The sequence below is a fragment of the Sus scrofa genome, chromosome 10, assembly GCF_054392235.1.
Source record: "Sus scrofa isolate SSC_HxYL_T2T_F1_AM1 chromosome 10, Sscrofa_HxYL_maternal_Yorkshire_Landrace_v2.0, whole genome shotgun sequence".
Lineage (NCBI taxonomy): Eukaryota > Metazoa > Chordata > Mammalia > Artiodactyla > Suidae > Sus > Sus scrofa.
In genome coordinates, this window is record NC_139392.1 from 12,608,764 (window position 1) to 12,625,644 (window position 16,881).

The following is a 16,881-nucleotide window of genomic DNA, read 5'->3' on the forward strand; positions in this document are numbered from 1 at the left end:
CCTTCGCCTCCTCATCAAGTCATCGTTCTATCTCAATAATGGCTTTGTTCTCCAGCCTCTAAAGAAATGTGACTATTTCAACGGATCATTGAGAACTGTACAGTTTTCAATGTGGTTTATTTTAAATGATGATACATCATGTTATTTTTATTATTTAAAAAATTTAACTTCTCATCATGAGTGAGGACTTGCTCATCAATGTATTACAGAAGGGCAGAGGGTGTCAGTTCCAACAAAATTCTCTAATACAATTACAATAAAATAGAGAATTTTATTAGAACTGACACCGACAGACCATTCTTACATATATTTGTTTCCTGTCAATTAATAGACAAAGTAAGTGTAATTATAAGGCACAGAAAGGTAAACATATCTTCCTTAGACATAAGCTCCTTTAGGCTAGAAAGGTTGTTGGGAATTGATTTCTAACTTATTCTTTTTCCTGTATTTTAGATCCTAATCTGCAGCTCCTTTAATCTGTAGCCGTTTTTAACCCGTTGATTCTTGTCTGTGAGCTGAAATGTTCTGATGCTGTTTCCCGAGATAGGCTTTTTGCTGCAATTATGAATTCTTACTGAGTCATTAACAGTGGACCACAGCAGTGCGTCACACCAGACTGATTTTTGGAAAGTAAAAAATGTCTCCAGCCATAATCATTTTATCCTTAAAATGATCTCATACTTTTCAGGTTCACATAAAACAGAAATGTGTGAGATCTTTCCATGGAAGGTGGTGATAAATTCACCCTGGACACTTGTAACAAGACTGTTGTTTTGTTAGTTACTATGAATGCCACTAATGTTGCTTTCTTTTCAGTGTTTCAGTCATGAAAGGTGAACATTTTAGTAAACTGCAGCTTTTCTTTTTACGTTTCCATGTTCTCCTCCACCGTTTTACGTGGAAAGCCTCACGGAGATGTCTGCGAGCAGCATATCTTCCGCAGGCTCTGCCGTGGCCTCTGCTGTCCCCTCAGCCCGACCCCGCCACCAGAAGTCCATGTCCGCTTCTGGTCATCCTATCAAAGTCACACTGCCAACCATTAAAGACAGCTCTGAAGCTTACAGGCCCGGGTAACATGCTGGTCGTATTTCATTTTGTTTGTCGTTAAGCATTTTTTAAAAGATAGCACCATATGAAAATACATGCTAGCCATCACGTTAAGAGCCTTTCGAGAAGATTCAGTGTTTGTGGCAGAGGTAAAGTTGGATTGTAATGTAAACTTACTGCATCCTCTGTTATCAGAAGTGTTGCTCAGGCTTTCTCCCTATGGCTCAGTGGGTTAAGGATCTGGCGTTGCTGCAGCTGTGGCCTAGATCACAGCTCTGGCTCAGATTCAGTCGCTGGCCCGGGAACTTGCATGTGCTGTGAGTGTGGCTGAAAAAGGAGAAAAAAAAAAAAAATGTTGCTCATAATTTAAATCATTTTCTAGAGGAATTTTCTACAAGGATTTTGTTTTCAATCCATCCGTACAGTAAAGAGTTGTTGCCTAATTTATCATTTAGGTAAGTTGAGGTTTTATGATTTGAACCCCCCACCCCCATGAGACTGGGAGTTGAGACCTGGGATTCTTCCTGGCTCTGGCCAGTCACTTGTTCTTTAATGAAACTGGGTTTTAGTTTTCCAGTCAGTGAAACAGATGATCTGGAAGCGCTCTCTCAGGTACAGAGCGAGATGATTGTTTGTGTGGCATCTCTGTATGTTAAGGTTTCTCACATTCAGGAACGTGTTTGACAGTTAGTTAATCATATCTGTGGTGTCCCACAGCATCTGCTATCACTGATGCCTAAATTAGGATTATTAGGAAATGAACCTTCTCTTCAAAGGCTTCCTGATACAAAATTCGTGTTCCACATGCTGAATGGTTTTAAGACAATAGTTGGTTTTTTTTTTTTAAGTATGCAGTGCCCTTTGGCATTCCCCGATACTTAAGAGTATTTACCTTGTTTTAGTAATTTCTTTTCCCTTCTTTCTTTTTTTTTTTTTGCTTTTTTTTAGGGCCGTACTACCAATACATGGATGTTCCCAGGCTAGGGGTCAAATGGGAGCTCTAGCTGCCGGCCAGAGCCACAGCCACAGCCACAGCCACACAGGATCCAAGCCACACCTGCCACCTATACCACAGCTCAGAGTCACGCCAGATCCTTAACCCACTGAGCGAGACCAGGGATGGGGCCCATGTCCTCACGGACACTAGTCAGATGTGTTTCTGCTGAGCCACCGCGGGAACTCCATGTTTTGGTAACTTCTTCATTTTCAGTTAACTGAACCATTTATCAGGCACTGAGTCTGAAAGGCCAGTGATGAGGCTACTGGAGTTACGCTGGGCATCACACCTGTGCTGTGACCCAGTGGCACAGGCCCAGCAGCCGGAGCCACAGTGGTTTTCTTCCCGTTTCGGGCCCGAGGGAGAGCCCCCCGTGTGGTTTCCGAGTAACGCACCTGCCTTTGCCCCAGCAGTACGAGCCAGCGAGTGCCTGCCGCGTCCCCCTCGGCTCACAGCATCAGCGCCAGCACGCCCGACCGGACCCGCTTCCCCCGGGGCAGCTCGAGCCGCAGCACCTTCCACGGGGAGCAGCTCCGCGAGCGCCGCAGCGCCGCCTACAGCGGGCCGCCCGCCTCCCCCTCGCACGAGCCCGGCGCCTTCGCCCACGCCCGGAGGGGCACGTCCACCGGTATCATAAGCAAACTCACCTCCAAATTCGTCCGCAGGTCAGTACCCAGCTGCTGCGCTGTTTCGCGTCCTCTAGGACCTGGGCAGCAGTTTTGTTTTCTTTCCTCTCGGCAGTGATCTTCCGAAATGGTTTTACGACATTTCATTAGCCGTGCTCTCTTTTGCAGAAGTTTGAAAGAGAAAAAAAAAAAAAAAAAAAATCCAGGAAGACATAAAGCCTTTTCCCTTAAGAAAGAGAAAGAAAAAAAAAAAAAAAATGAGCGAGATGAACGTTTGAAAATTTCATGAAACAGAGTGGAAAGAGCAAGACTTGACCTCAAAAATGTGTGTTTTAACAAAGGGTATCTCCTGCTTCAAAGCCTCAGTTTAGAAGGAGGAATTAAATATTACTTTAGACTTATCCTCCAAATAGAATTTCTTATTTCGAGAATATTATTCAATTGCTCACTAACAATGTATCTGTAGTTTACCTTTTATCCTTCCCTGTGAAAACCCCTGTACTGAAATCATACAGATGACTTATATAATTTAACATCATAAAATCTTAACACAGTAAATACAAAATGAAGACAAGTGTAGCACCTAGTCCAGTAAAATAGTGTATCCAGTCTTTTCTAGAAAGTAAAAGCATAAATGTACAATTCCCATGGATTGTTATACAGGCTGCTGAAGTCCAAGCAGGTTGACATAAGTGTGATCTATTGGTAGGTCCTACTAGAGCCCATGAGAGTCCCAGCGGACAAAGCCCTGTGCCTGGTGCTGAGTGGGACTCAAAGATGGAGAGATTCGGACAGGCTGAAAGGGACAGGCTGGAAACAACCAGCCACAATGTAAAACAGAGCATGAACCCAAAGAGAAGCATGAGCAAGGCGCTGGGGGCTGCAAACTCGGGAGGAAGTTAAGGCCCCACATCAGGCAGTTATTTGAGCAAATAAGAAGTTATGGGGGTTCCTGCTGTGGCTCAGTGGCTTACGAACCTGACTAGTATCCATGAGGGTGCAGGTTCAATCCCTGACCTCGCTCAGTGGGTTAAAGGATCTGGCATTGCTATAATTGTGGTGTAAGCCAGCAGCTGCAGCTCTGATTTGACCCCTAGCCCGAAACTTCCATGTGCCGCAGGTTCAGTCCTAAAAAGCAAAAGCAAAAAAAAAAAAAAAAAAAAAAAGTTATGGGTAAGAAAATGTTATGCTTGCTTTAAAAATATTAATTAAATAATTTTTAGTGTTGTTAGTGTCCCTAGGATCTCAAAGAGTGTGGAAGAGAAGCAGCAGCCTCTTGCCTTTTGCTGTGGAGCTGTTTATAGACTCTCCATGGCTCCATTTGCCCAGAATCACACAGCTGAATTTTTCTTTTTAAATACCCTGGTGGAGCATCAGTTTCTAATGGTATCAGTCTGTGATTTTGTGCCACTGGGCAGTTACCATGCAGCATGACCCCTCTATAGGGAGAGGCCTGAAAGCTCACGCACAGAGTCCGAGTGACAGTGATGGCAGAGCTGGCGGACCATCTGCAGGGTACCGGTTGGAATTTGGCCGACAATTTAAAGCCATTTTTAAAAGCCAGTAGCTTCTCCTAGTTAAGCCAGGATTAATTTCAGGTGAAGGGAAACAGGTTTGAGTTTAATGCTTGATTACTAATCGCACACTGAGCATTGTGCCAAGGGTTTTTCTTTACTTGCAGTAACAATGTGACTTCTAGAAGGACCATGGTAAGGAACAGTGGCAAGAAGTTATGGGGGTTCCTCTTGTGGCTCAGTGGCTTATGAACCTGACTAGTCTCCATGAGGTTGGGCTGGGGTGTCAGAGTGAGGGCCTGCCGTGGAGACGGCTGCTGGGGGTGAGGATAAGATTGCCCATAGGTGCTGAGCAAGTGTGAGGACCTGCGCCCCTGGGCCTTCCATCAGGCACCGGGTGGGCTTGATACAGCCCTGCCTGAGACCCAGCCCGGCCTCCCTTCAGCGAGAGTGCACTGTCCTGGGGCCCTCTGCCTGTACGCGGTGGAAACATTTTCCTCCCTTGGCTTCCTCCCTCTTGGTCGGGGTCGCTGTCCTTTCTCAGACTCCTTTCCGGTTCTTTTAGGTCCCTTGCCCTTCCCCCGACCTTGAAACACCACGGTGCCCTGTGTTCTTTGGGCACTTTCTCTTCTCCCATTATCCACACTCCCCATGGGAGCTCACTCAGGCCCTAGACTGTAGATTCCTTCGTACACTAGTTTATATTCTTAATCCGGGCCACTCTGCACGACAGGCTCATAAATCCACGTGTCATAGGCTCTCAGACCGATCGTGTGCAGGGCTCGGCCCCAGCCCCCTTCCCTGAACCTGCCCCTGCCTCCTCTTCACCGTCGGAGGTGATGGCAGCAGGTCCTTCTGGGTGGGGTGCTGGGACCTCGAGGCTCGGTTACCCTCGACGCCTCCTTGGCTCACAGCGCACAGCAGCTCCATCAGTGCTCGTGCTGCCTCCGGCTTCACAGTGTTGCCAGACTCGGCCCGCTTCGGAGGCCCCGGCACTCGGTCTGAACCACTGCTGATCTTCCACCTCCGCACCGCTTCTGCCCTTGTCCTCCTCCTCTGCTACTGACTGTGTGAGTTCTTAAAATCCTCAGCTTGCTGTGTATCCCACCCAGAATACAGTTCACAGCCCTCGCCACCGCTGCCCCTATCTGCTCCGACCCCACCCCTCCCAGGCCCCCCCTGCCAGTTCCTTGCCCACCACACTGGGCACCTGGCTGACCTGGAGCTCACCAGGCACACCTGGTCTCCACCGCTTGCTCCTCCTCCTGCTGGAGTCCTCTTGCCCGACTCTGTGTGGCTGGCTTCTACACCGCCTCCAGGTCTTTGCTGTAGTGTCACCTCCCCAGTGAGGCCTTCTTCAACCCCCTGTTGAAAATCACAGCCTCTTCCTCCAGCACCCCCTCTCCTGCTTTAGCACTTGTGCTATCTGAGCTGATGTGTCCACTTTACCTGTCTGTTCATGGTCTGTCTCTCCAGGGAGAAGGTGTGCTCTGTGAGAGCAGGGTTTGCGGCTGGCTTGTTTGCTTGTGCGTTTGTGGCTGCATCTTGGGCAGGGTAGCGAGAGCCTCCTCTGACAGGCAGCATGTCATTCACTGAATGCATGATGGATGGATGGATGTGTGGATGGATGAACGGGTGGATGGACGGATGGGTGGATGGATGGACAGTTGGGTGGATGGGCGGATGGATGGGTGGGTGGATGGGGTGGGTGGGCAGGTGGATGGGTGGGTGGATGGGTGGGTGGGTGGATGAATGGATGGTGTGAAAGGCAATTAAGGTTGTAATACATTCTGCTAAGTGCCCTGAAGGAGGAAGGCCCTGAGATGGAGATCAAGGTTGAGGGAGTGAGAGTGTTCGGAGCCAGGCTCTGTGGGGAACGGGAAGGCTCCTCGGGCGCCACCTGCCCTTACTACATTGTGAACAACGTCCTGTAGTGGAGCGTCTGGGTGGAGGGAGGAGGTTGATTGCTGTGCTTTGTTGGAAATTAGGGTTTTTTAGTGACTCGGCTTTTAACATATTTTAATTAATTCTGGATTTGGTTAGAGAAGAAATTCCCAGTTCTGCTCCGAGGTCACTGTCACCATGTGAACAGCTTTGGCTTCACAAATACGTTTGTGTTCACAGCAGTGCATGAGGGTAGTGTTTTGTCGCTGGACAGGAGGCCACCCAATACCCCACAGACGACTTAATGCAAGTGATGGCTTCTGTCCCAGCAGTGAACCTGCTGGGTTCTTACGCAGCCGGCAGGCAGACTGCAGATGCAGCTGATCATTCTGCATTTGCAGTGTGTTGAACTTGTGAGCGGGCTTGGAGATAAACTAGAGAGTCTCAGTGCCGTATCACTGAACAGTCTCAACCCAGCTGTCAGGTAATCATTCTTCCCACTTGTCTCGTCGTCGTCAGTCCATCCTGGGTCAAGCCCAGCCTTTCTCCCTGTTCCCTTGGCCTCCTCACTTCACTCTGCCTGAAGCCTGAAGAAATAAGGCAGCGGTGTGCTCAGGGCAGGGCTGATGCTGAGTGCTGCTCAGACACCTCAGGATGCTGGGACCGCCTGCATCCATGTGCCAAAAGCCTTGTTAAAAAGATGAAAAAATGGGATTTTATAGGGGAAAAAGTAGAGGAATTTGGGTTATTAAGCTTTAAGAAGAGAAAAATAAAGAAGAGTTGAGTTAACCATTCATGTGTCTGAAAACCATCATCACAGGAAGAAGCCAGTTTGTGGTTCTCCTTGGCCAGTTAAGAAGCTGGACACCAAAATGTTGTTTTCTGGGTCTTAGGAAAGAACTTTCTAATCAGAAAATCGTTTACGCTTGACTCATCTCTTGAGAGGACGTAGATGTACTATTTCAGAAATCTTTTTAAAGAGCATTAAGAGCAATTTGCTTTGGATCAGTTATGAACACCTGCTGTATAAATTGGAGATGATATCAAACCTCATGATTTTTTAACCGTAGTTCTTATATAGGGAATAAACTGATTTGTTCAGGAGAGGTTTTTCTTTGAATTTTTTTGTTTGTTTGTTTTTAGGGCCACACTTGCGGCATATTTTTAAGTTTGGGGTGTTGAAGAGCTGTGCTGCCTGGCATGTGCTCTTGCACCAGCCTGCTTCCTGTATCCCTAACTGCCTCCCACTATGGCTGCATGGAGCTGACTTGCTGAACTATTTGAAACAGTTGCCAATAGCAGAATTGTTCCAGTCAGTGTTCCTGGTGGCATCCAGGAAGCCAGGAACAGGGTATGGGGAACAGTGTGACAAGGCAGTTGCTATGGCAACAGTTAGCGCAGGGGAAGTGGGGTCCGAGGGGTGTTTCATTCCTAAGGCTTGCAGGTGGGCAGCAGTCTGCTAGCCGTGATTCATAAGGCAACATATAAATAGGACAGAAAAGTCCCTTCCGGTGAAAGGAATTTTATCTTAGCAGCAGGAATCAGCAGCATTATTTTCCTCCTTGCCCAGTTTGATGGACCACGCTTCAGTTGTATCCGTACATCTACAGGGGACTCAAACATTTCACTTTGAGCCTGCTCAAAAAATGTTCTGTTTCAGTGTGCTTTAATAAAAATAGGTTTGTATAGAAGACATTGACTTCTTGTTTACTTCCCAGTGAAAATGACAGTTACTGAAAAGAGGAATTTTTTAAAAGCCATCTCAATGTGAAAACACATCTTATCGTGCTTTTAACTTCAGATAGGAGAGTGGTTTTTATAGAATATCTTTGTCAAGAAAGCCCTATAAAGACCTTGAGAAGAATGTAAGGCATTCGTATTTTTAACCACCAATTGAAGTTTTAGAGCTCAGTGTACAGACGTGTTTTATTAATTCAGGGAGCGAGAGGGGCGGTGCTAATATTATTCCTATGGCGTTCATTTTACGTCAATAATATTACTGTTTCTGGAATGGTTAAAAATTGAGGACTCTTAAGGGTTCAAATTGGTGATTTTCCCCTGCTATTTAATAGTTTTGCTATATCACAAACCATCTCTTAATATATTTAAATTGGTTTATAACTTGATGCTCCTATGTAGCTTCTCACTTACCTTTGAAAATGACATAGTTAAAATTTTGGTAGATTTAAAAAATACCAATTACGTTCAATAAAAAAAACACTTGGAGGTGTCCTGATTTTACTTCACAGGTGGGTGTCCAGGTAAGATCATTGTTTCTATTTAAGACTGAACTCCTGCGTGTTTAGACTTGCTTGCTTGGGTGGGCTGCTTGGTTTGCTGTAACAATTGTATCATGTGCATGAAATGTAAACAGAACTTCTGAAATGAGTTACTTGCATATTGAACAGTTAGTCTTTATTTTTAGAACTACTTGTATCTATGTTGAGTTTTATTTCTAATTACAGGGTTAATTTATATTTTTCTAAATTGAGCGACTACTTGAACTATGTTTACTAAACCATTATGAAGTTGAACTGTGCTGTTGCTAATTGTTAAAGCAGTTTTAACTTTAGATTGAACTTAACTAAACCAAAAGATAAATTACAACTTTAAAATCGTGGCCGGGAATTGGAAGATCACATTAAAAAAAAAAAAAAATCCTAAACGTTCACCTAGCCTCTCCTCTATGACGATAGCCAGTAGACGCTCAATAAATGATAGTGAAGTGTGTGTGGCTGTGATGAAAACCAAGAGAAATAGTATTAGACTGACGGGTAATGGAAAACTATCATGCCAGCAGTTTGCTCAGCAAGATAATTTTAAAATCATTTTAGATGTAGGTTTTCTTGATATATTTTTTCACCTTTATCATTAAATCTCACCTTCACTTTGTTTTGAGGGATCCAAGTGAAGGCGAAGCCAGTGGCAGAGCCGACACCCCAAGGTGAGGAGCCACCATGTGTACTTGGCTGCTAGGCCCCTGTGGGAAGACGAACCTTTGAAATCCTTACAGCACTTAATAAACATGGATAGAGCTAATAACTAGATAGTATGTGGATGTGAAAGCCTTGCCCTGGTATGGATTTTCCTGATGTTGCCTAGCATTTATTAAGTTTAAGTGAATGAAGTCTGTGGTTTCTAAACAGTATTTCGAATTGTATGCTATGTAGCCTTTCTGTCCTATGAAATATGTCTTAGCAGAAGAATTAACAGATTAAAATGTACCGGTCTATGAGCGTTCCCATTGCAGCGCAGCAGAAACCATCCAGCTAGTATCCATGAGGTTGTGGGTTCGATCCCTGGCCTCACTCAGTGGGTCAGGGATCCGATGTTGCCATGAGCTGTGGTGTAGGTCACAGATGTGGCTCAAATCTGGCATTGCTGTGGCTGTGGTGTAGGCCGGCAGCTGTGGTACTAGATTCCACCCCTAGCCTGGGAACATCGTGTGCTGAGGGGTGGCCCTAAAAGGCAAAAAAAAAAAAAGTACCAGTCCTTTCCTCACTAAAACAATGTAAATCAAATTAGTTTTAGTCAAATAACACAGAACACGGAGGTAACCAAATATGTAGGAAGATGTGATATTTTAGGTGACTCTTCAGTGGGGGACCACGTTTCCTAATTCTCACCCCAGAGTACTTTATGGTTTTTCAACATTTAATACTGGTCGTGCATTTGTTTTGGCAATGGATCTCAAACTTGAGCACAGTCAAAATCAGGTCGGGGGCTTGATAAAGCAGGTGGCTGGGCCCCACCTCCAGGGGTTTTGATTGGGGGTGGGGGGGTGGGGTCACTGATGCTGCTGGTCTAGAGTAATTTAAGAAATTAAATTTATAAATGAGCAATATGAGAAACGAAAGCATTCAGTTCTTTTGAGTCTCTACCAGCATTAAGGGGTGCAGTGAAATCTCAGAACCTTGACAAGCAGTTCCTCAGTAGGACAGAGGCCTGGCTTCATTCGGGAATTATATCTGAGCAGCGGAACACAAGCCTCAACTGAATCTCTCCTTTTTAAAATTATTTGAAATATTGGGAGTTCCTGTTGTGGCTCAGCGGGTTAAGAACCCAGCAGTTTCCATGAGGATGCAGGTTCCATCCCTGGCCTTGCTCCGTGGGTTAAGGATCTGGCATTGCCGTGAGCAGTGGTGTAGGTTGCAAATGAAGCTCAGATCCAAAGTTGCCCTGGCTGTGGTGTAGACCGGCAGTGTTAGCTCCAATTCAACCCCTAGCCTGGGAACCTCCATAGGCTGCAGGTGTGGCCCTAAAAACTAAACAAAATAAATAAAATTATTTGAAATATAAAACACGGCGGGCTTTGGAAAAGCTTTATGGAGCATTCCTGTGTAGCCCTTTTTTTCTTTTTTTTTTTTTTTTTTTATTATAAACTGTGGTCCGTAGAAGTCTGGTCCTAATGATTGAGATGTTTCTGTCCTGAGTTAGATCCCTGAGTCACCATAGCAGGAAGCCCAAGGGAGGCAGGACAAATATTTTTAACTTTCTTCTGCCTGTTAAATAAACTCGTGGGACTTTTGCTCCTTTTGGCCCCTCCCTCACTTCGTCCTCCCTCTAGAGCCCCCTTCTTGCATCTCATCCTCTCTTTCTGCTTGATTTTCCTCTGAGACACTCAGGAGTATGTAGTGTCACAAGTGCCGATGGATGTCGCACGTCATCCGCATGCATTTACCTTTTTAATGTGACAGCGTGTTTCCTTTGGTCACTGTTGATTTTTTTTCCTTTTTTCTTTTGTTTCTTTTTCTTTTTCTTTCTTTTTTTTTTTTTTTTTTTTTTTTTTTTTTGCTTTGAACAAACTTATTAAATACCTACTACCTATAAGATACTGGCTGGCATTTAAGCCTCATAACAACCAAGAGGAAAGTATGCATTTTAAAGAGGAAGAAGCAGGAGGGAGCATCGGCGGGACCAAGCCAGTTCTAGTGAGGTCCTGTCATTTCAGAGAGCTGGTCGGGCCTGACGGTGGATGGCGCTGGCTGCGAGCTGGACCACGGGGTGGGTGTGAGCAGTCCCGTGCCACTCGCTGCACAGCTTTTAAGAAAGTCACTGTGTCTTCATCCCGGCTGCCCCCTAGGGTCATGTGAGGGGTAAATGAATGAATAAGGTCCATCAGGCACTTAGACCAGTTCCCGGAACCTAGTAAGTGCTCAGTAAACATTAGCTGCCCCTCTGGGTGTCAGTATTTCTAGGCACGTTTTCCAGTTAATGTCCCCAGTGGGGATGCCTTTGAGATGCGTGTGGAAAATGTCTCATATGTGCGTGTTGTCTTCGTGGGCATCAGGTTTCCTTGGTGGGATGGAAGGAAAACTAGACTTGGGATAAAATACCGGATTTCAGTCTCTGCTTTTCAATTCGTTAGCTATATGACCTCAGAAAAGTAATTTAAGTTTCCTAGCCATCAGTTCTGCTTTTAAAATGAGTGTTCAGAGGAGTTCCCTTTGTGGCTCGGTGGGATATGAACCCAGCTAATATCCATGAGGATGCAGGTTTGATCCCTGGCCTTGTTCAGTGGGTTAAGGGTTAAGGCATTGCCATGAGCTGTGTGTAGGTCGCAGACGCGGCTTGGATCACGCGTGGCTGTGGCTGTGGTGTAGGCTGGCAGCTGTGGCTCCAATTCGACCCCTAGCCTGGGAACTTTCATATGCTGCAGGTATGGCCATACCAAGAAAAAAATAAAATGAGTGTCCAATCGAATGATCTTGTGGGTGCCTTCCCGCCCTGGCTGATGCCATGGCCTGCATGTGGTCCTATGGCTTAGGCTCAGTGAGCAGAAAGAGAAGAATGGAGAAAACACTGAAATAAATACTCTCCATACTTATGTCGTAGTCTTTGGAAATTGATTTTCTCTACTTACTCCTTTCCTGATTTTTCTCAAACTTGCATAGTGGGCAGAGCTTTGTCAGCTCAAATATTTAGGAATGAGGAGGAAGACATGTATATATAAATGTGTACATAATAATTTATATATATAAAATATATACATGACCATATATACATTGTGATAATATTGATGTAAAGTGTATATATAGATATAAAATATTCATGGAGTAGAATATGAACTCCTTTCGAAGTATATCCCTTCTTGATCATTGTACAACTATAAATGTAATGAAAATTCATTGAGTAACTTAAAAAAATTTTTAGAAGTATATCACTTTTTTAAATCACATATAAGTAAGATAGATTAACAAGTTAAAATTGTAACATCTATATTTGGGTAATTGCTCAACAAACTTAATTATAAGTTCTTCTGAATCATAAAAAATCAATTTTAACTTTCTTTGATTATTCGAAATAGGTTTTCTGGTTCTGTATTATTTATGGGAGACCTACAGTAAGGAAAATCCAGTAAGGTTGATGGATTTAACAAATACATGTTAATCGTCTACTTTTTGCCCAGCACAGTTGTAGATGCCTGAGATAGATCAGTGAACAAAACAAACAAAACCCCTTGCCCTCCCAGAATTTATAACCTGATGGTAGAGGCCAGCAATAAATAATAAACATAATAGAGCAGTGGATTAAATAGTATAAGAATGTGATTGGTACCATAGAGGAAAAAATAGAGCAAGGTGAGGAGGTTGGCCATGCCCTGTCCAATGTGGAATTGGATGGAGTAGGTTGGACTTGGATGAGGTAGGAATTGGATGGAGTAGGTTGGACTAGGATGGGGTAGGAATCGGATGGAGTAGGTTGGAATTGGAGTAGGTTGAACTTGGATGGGGTTGGACTTGGATGGAATAGGTTGGACTTGGATGGAGTAGAAATTGGATGGAGTAGGGTGGAACTGGATGGGGTAGGAATTGGATGGAGTAGGGTGGAACTGGATGGGGTTGGACTTGGATGGAATAGGTTGGACTTGGATGGAGTAGGAATTGGATGGAGTAGGGTGGAACTGGATGGGGTAGGAATTGGATGGAGTAGGAATTGGATGGAGTAGGTTGGAATTGAATGGGGTAGGAATTGGATGGAGTAGGGTGGAACTGGATGGGGTAGGAATTGGATGGAGTAGGAATTGGATGGAGTAGGGTGGAATTGGATGGAGTAGGAATTGGATGGAGTAGGGTGGAATTGGGTGCAGTAGGGTAGTTAGGGTAGACCACAAGGGGAAAGTGAGCAGAAATTTGAAAGAAGAGAGTTAGTCATGCAGCCGTCTGAGGGAAAAGCATTTGTGGTGGAGGGAACAGTCTGTGTTAAAGCCTTAAGGCAAAGAAGATACCCTGTATGTTCAAAGAATAGTATGGAGGCTAGTGTGTCTTGACGGGAATGAGTGAGGAGAAAATAATAGGAACTCATGAGGGGTTGGCAGGGAGTTGGAGTGTAGCTCATGAGGAGCCCGGAGCCCTATAGACAATTGTAAGGATATCTTTAGCAAAACGTTGGCATCCTTAGAAGAGCTGATGTCCACACTGCTGTGTGTGCTATGGCCTGATGTCTCTACCCCCTCGCAGGACAGCATTCTTTTTCAACATTTTCAGGTACAACTAATCCCTTGTAGCCATCACTACTCTCCTTGTCCCTGTCCTTCCCCTATCCAAAAAAAAGATAGAAAGTTTTCTTTATATTTCAAAAATGTGCATTGAAGTTCCCGTCATGGAGCAGCAGAAACGAATCTGACTAGGAACCAAGAGGTTGTGGGTTCGATCCCTGGCCTTGCTCAGTGGGTTGAGGATCCGGTGTTGCCGTGAGCTGTGGTGTAGGTCGCAGACGCGGCTCGGATCTGGCCTTGCTGTGGCTGTGGTGTAGGCCGGCAGCTGCAGCTCTGATTTGACCCCTAGCCTGGGAACCTCCATATGCCGAGGATGCGACCCTAAAAAGGACAAAAAGACCCAAAAAAAAAAAAAACGCATTTAGAAGTAGAGTGCTATGGTCTGCATTTTGTATAAATGTGCAAAAAATGGAGGATCCGCATTTTCCAACTGAGGGAAACATGGAGGAAAGGTATTCTTCCCTTTCAGATGCAAACTTACTTCCTGCAAACAAATATATTTAAGAAAATGTGGGGAGTTCCCATTGTGGCTCAGCGGTAATGAACCCATCTAGTATCCGTGAGGACACGGGTTCGATCCCTGGCCCTGCTCAATGGGTTAAGGATCCCACATTGCCGTGGCTGTGGTGTAGGCTGGCAGCTGCAGCTCTGATTCATCCCCTAGCCTGGGGACTTGCAAATGCCATGGGTGTGGCCCTAAAAAGACCCCCCCACCACCCTCAAAAAAAAAAGGAAAGAAAGAAAGAAAATAGGCTCTTGTAAATCAAAGATATTAAAAAAGTCAAAACAGAAGGTGTCCTGGGGGCTGAGTTTTGTCACAGCGGATGTTGCAAATCTTTGTGTCTCCTCGAAGGTGGTCTGCACGTGGGGGAGTTTCATTAGGCTCTCAGTTGTGACCACTTAGGTCTTAGGTGCATTTCGACTTCGTTGCTGAACGGCACTTTCGTTTTCCTTTTCCCCCTCTGCCCACTTGTTCCAGAAGTACCACAGGGGAACCAAAAGAAAGAGACAAGGACGAGGGCAAAGACTCCAAGCCCCGCTCTCTGCGGTTCACATGGAGCATGAAGACCACCAGTTCCATGGACCCCAATGACATGATGAGAGAAATTCGCAAAGTGTTAGATGCCAACAACTGTGATTATGAACAAAAAGAGAGGTTTCTGCTTTTCTGCGTCCATGGCGACGCCAGGCAGGACAGCCTCGTGCAGTGGGAGATGGAGGTCTGCAAGCTGCCCCGACTGTCCCTCAACGGCGTTCGCTTCAAGCGAATATCCGGGACCTCTATTGCCTTTAAGAACATTGCATCCAAAATAGCCAACGAGCTTAAGCTGTAACGCAGCTCGGACCTAGAGGAGCAGGGAAGATACGTCCGTGTGAGGTACAGGTTTGGAATGTACTGGTAAATGCCCAATGTGATTGGCCCGTGGCTCTCCCCATGTAGAATTTGCCCTTATCGCAATAAGGTTATACATAGTCATGAACTGTAAAATGAAAGTCCGTATGAACTATAATAAATACCTGTAGCTAAAAAAAGTAGGTTCACATGTACAGGTAAGTATATTGTGTATTTCTGTTCATTTTCTGTTTATAGAGTTGTATAATAAAACAGATGATTGCTTACAAACTTGTATAGTTGTCTAGATTTCTGCACGTAAATGTATGTTTGATGCTTTTGAGTTGAAAGTGTTTTTTCTGTTACTTACATTCTGGTGGGTTTTTACAATTCTTACCTCCATAATGCAGTTTTGAACATTGTGTCCAGAACTAAAAGTGAACAGAAATAGTCTTTACAAGTGTAGCATGGACTTTTAAAGATTATTTTTCAATCATATTTAAATTTAAACCAGAAGCTGGCAACTCGGTCAGCCCTATGGTACACAGAAATAAATGATTCCTGCTTATCTTTGCTCTCATCCTTGTTATCAGACAAGGTTTAGTGGAGAAGGTGCCGTGTTTACAGTGTTGGCACTCAAGAGTTTGTAAAACCAAGTACATGAAAATAATAGTAGCTTGGCTTCCAGCTAAGAAGTTCTAGGGAAGAAGTTAAACCTGCATCAGATTTCTTTTGCATTTTAAAGGGTTTTCTGGCCCACTGCCCATTGTAGCAGCAAAATTAAAAAGCATCACTACTTCACCTGGCAACAGTAATGTAACCTATCGCTCAGGGCTGCTGCCCTTGTAAATCCCACACCTTAACGCAGACCGACAGGCGCACCGGGACTGCTGCGTAGAACAGACGCGGCTTTACAGTGTCGATCGGCACATCGGTTAAGAACTAATGCCACCTCAGGAATGAACTGGCATTGGGGACATTTGCCTCATGCTCCTCCTAGCCTCTTTTTCCACCCCAACTCAGTAATATCTGTCATCCCTTAAGAGACTTCTGAGCAAAACCTGCTATTTATAACAGCACAGTATTGATTTATGCTTATGTGGGTGTTCGGTTGGTTCCCATGTAACCTGTTTGTTTTTAATATTTTGCCACATTTCTTGTATTTATGCCACATCGTCATGCCTCTGATGTGCAGCTTTGTAACTGGGCCTTTGCCCACTTTCCTTTCATCATCAGTGATGTACGCAATGTAAAACCACTAGTAAAAGTTCATTTGAATACTTGTCATTTTATACTGAATTAGCCTTGGAGGTTGACTGTGCAATGTTGCTGAATGTTGTAATTAGTGTAATATCCACATATGGGCCCCCATCTGCACACTCCTGAGAAGGAGAAAGTGTGTTCAAATTTTATCAGTTTGAAGAAGCATAAAGCTGTGATCAGCACTGTAATTCTAGCCCACATGAGAAAGCTCTCCCTGTAGGCGACGTGCCGTCCCCATGGTGGCTTCCAGACTAGGGCGATCTGGACTGGACTGTGACGTAGCTCTTCTTCTGTAACAGTTTCATCCTAAAACGAAGTGTATTTTTGCCTTAGCAGAGGATGGTGTTGGAAAAAAAAACAACCGTGTCACCCCCTTTTTCAGCTAGTGTTCGTTCCCCAAAAGTTGATGCAAATCTCTCTTCATGCTCACTGGTGCACACACTGAAATTTTACTTGAACTGTTCTCATAATAAAGCACTTGTCTTTTGCTCTTTATCAGAATGTGAATTACCTGTTTTCTAGTGCAGAAGTATTCTGTACGGGGGGTTTCTTTTGTGTGTTCTAGAGTTAGTTGGCAGGGGTGAAGCTATGTAGGTTTTGCAAGATGTCATTATGACCAGAAAATTTGATCTTTTGTTACTGGAATTCCTAGCAATTGAAACGCTTTTTTAAAAAATGGACATGCCTTTTCCAGGGAGGAACTGATGCCTTTTGACATT

At 44.6% G+C, this 16,881-nt stretch overlaps 1 protein-coding gene across 14 annotated transcripts in view; it reads left to right on the forward strand.

The window, feature by feature from the left end:
* Positions 1 to 16,657, forward strand: part of MARK1 (microtubule affinity regulating kinase 1) — a 126,043-nt gene extending 109,386 nt beyond the window's left edge. For 4 of the 14 annotated variants that reach the window (XM_021064328.2, XM_084979176.1, XM_084979172.1 and 1 more), the window contains 4 exons: positions 906 to 1,070; positions 2,455 to 2,709; positions 8,968 to 9,012; positions 14,546 to 16,657. In XM_021064328.2, the coding sequence (XP_020919987.1) occupies positions 906 to 1,070; positions 2,455 to 2,709; positions 8,968 to 9,012; positions 14,546 to 14,900 (820 nt within the window). In that variant the 3' untranslated portion in view covers positions 14,901 to 16,657. The remainder of the gene's footprint in view (positions 1 to 905; positions 1,071 to 2,454; positions 2,710 to 8,967; positions 9,013 to 14,545) is intronic. The other 10 variants (XM_021064329.2, XM_084979177.1, XM_084979173.1 and 7 more) reach the window with 3 other exon arrangements.
* Positions 16,658 to 16,881: the final 224 nt, after the last annotated feature.